This window comes from Penaeus monodon, chromosome 22, assembly GCF_015228065.2.
Source record: "Penaeus monodon isolate SGIC_2016 chromosome 22, NSTDA_Pmon_1, whole genome shotgun sequence".
Lineage (NCBI taxonomy): Eukaryota > Metazoa > Arthropoda > Malacostraca > Decapoda > Penaeidae > Penaeus > Penaeus monodon.
The window spans coordinates 36,917,803-36,919,280 of record NC_051407.1 but is presented as its reverse complement, the minus strand read 5'-3'; the positions used below and the strand labels follow the sequence as shown (position 1 = coordinate 36,919,280).

The 1,478-nt window shown below is 41.1% G+C and overlaps 1 protein-coding gene across 1 annotated transcript in view; it reads right to left on the bottom strand.

The window, feature by feature from the left end:
• Window positions 1-717, bottom strand: part of LOC119587106 (polycystin-2-like) — a gene marked incomplete at its 5' end in the record, with an annotated part of 16,305 nt that extends 15,588 nt beyond the window's left edge. The window contains 1 exon segment of the mRNA XM_037935857.1: window positions 607-717. Within this exon segment, the coding sequence (XP_037791785.1) occupies window positions 607-717 (111 nt within the window).
• Between the last annotated feature and the right edge of the window lie 761 nt (window positions 718-1,478).

Here is a 1,478-nt window from a genome sequence, read left to right as displayed (position 1 = left end):
TCATGCATTCGCCGAATCCGAGCTAGCACTCCCTCCCGAGAGGCCGCCGATGGCCGCCTGCCACGGCGCTGGTCACTTCTTTTCTGTTGCTTCACTCGCCAGGAATCATATAACTGCCATGAGTTTTTTTCCATCTCCCTCATGCATTTTACGGATTATCAAATGAGTGACAATCATTATATGTCTCCAACTCGCTATTCTCTATGGATATGTTATTCTCCCTCCCTATTTACAGCTTAGTCCTTAATCCTAAACAGCGGCCAATGAAGAAAAAACAAGGGAGAAAAAATATTTTCAAATACAAGAAAATCACAGTTATTGGACTTATCATAAGACATTATATATATGCATACCGTATCCTAATACAATATCATCAAATACACAGTCTAAAAACAATAAAACTAAACACAAAAACATGCAATCACTTTAACATAAACAATCAGTACAAAAAATTTATGACTAACAGAGCGCCCTCCGAGCACGAATAAATGACGCCATCTGAATTTACAGTTTCACTGAAGCAAAGAAAAGGGTAATGTGATCAGCAGCAAAACAATTAAGTCCTGTGGAATAACCACAGCTCAGACGACAGACAAGGGAACTCACGGATGCAGAGGATGACGAGGAAGATGATGTAGACGACCAGTTCCCTGAGCGTCGTGCGCACGTAGATCTCCCGGTCCTCGTCCTTCGTCATCTGCCTCGTCGCCCACATGCCTGGGGAGAGCGCGGCCATGTATAGTAGCTGATAAACAGGCCAGTCACTAAATCAGATTCCATGCAAACCAATCAAGTTGCTCATAACGAAAATAATTAACCAAATAATCCCTACCTAGATCAGTCCTGGTATCCTACATATCTTAACTAATCCGATTATCTATAGTTAAACCATTCTAATATTCAAATATACAACACTTGAGTGCAGAGAGGAAGTCAGACATTGAGTAGGCACGTGGTAATGTGAAGAACCAAATCTGGAGTTTCGAGACTACTACATATTTTTTTTTCATTTCATCTTCCCCTGCTGTGTCTGTTCTAGAAATTGAAGCCACTCAGCTCTCACCTAGGCTACTGATTAGCTATTTGACGGAAAAAAATCAGAAACTGGAATATAAATTTTAGGATAAGTAGATAAAATGAGTTTACATTTTGATCATTCTACACTGCCTTCAAATATATCGTTAAATAAAACCCTGTTCTTCCTCTCCCACAGAGCAAGAGCGAGCCTGGAAAGAAACACGCGGCAAGTCACCAGCTATAATGAGCCGTAGCAGCACAAAATAACGGTAGCATCAAGTAACACATTTGCAGCACTGACATGCAATTCCTAGCGTGGGGTCTTTGAAAAGAGTGTGATTATGAGGGATTATTTTGCTTTCCAGCAGTGTAGGCGCTTAAGGGGACCGTCCCAAATGAGGGGCTTAAAGAGTCTAATTGAGTCAACTAGCCTATGTTATACGCACAAGAATGAAGAAACT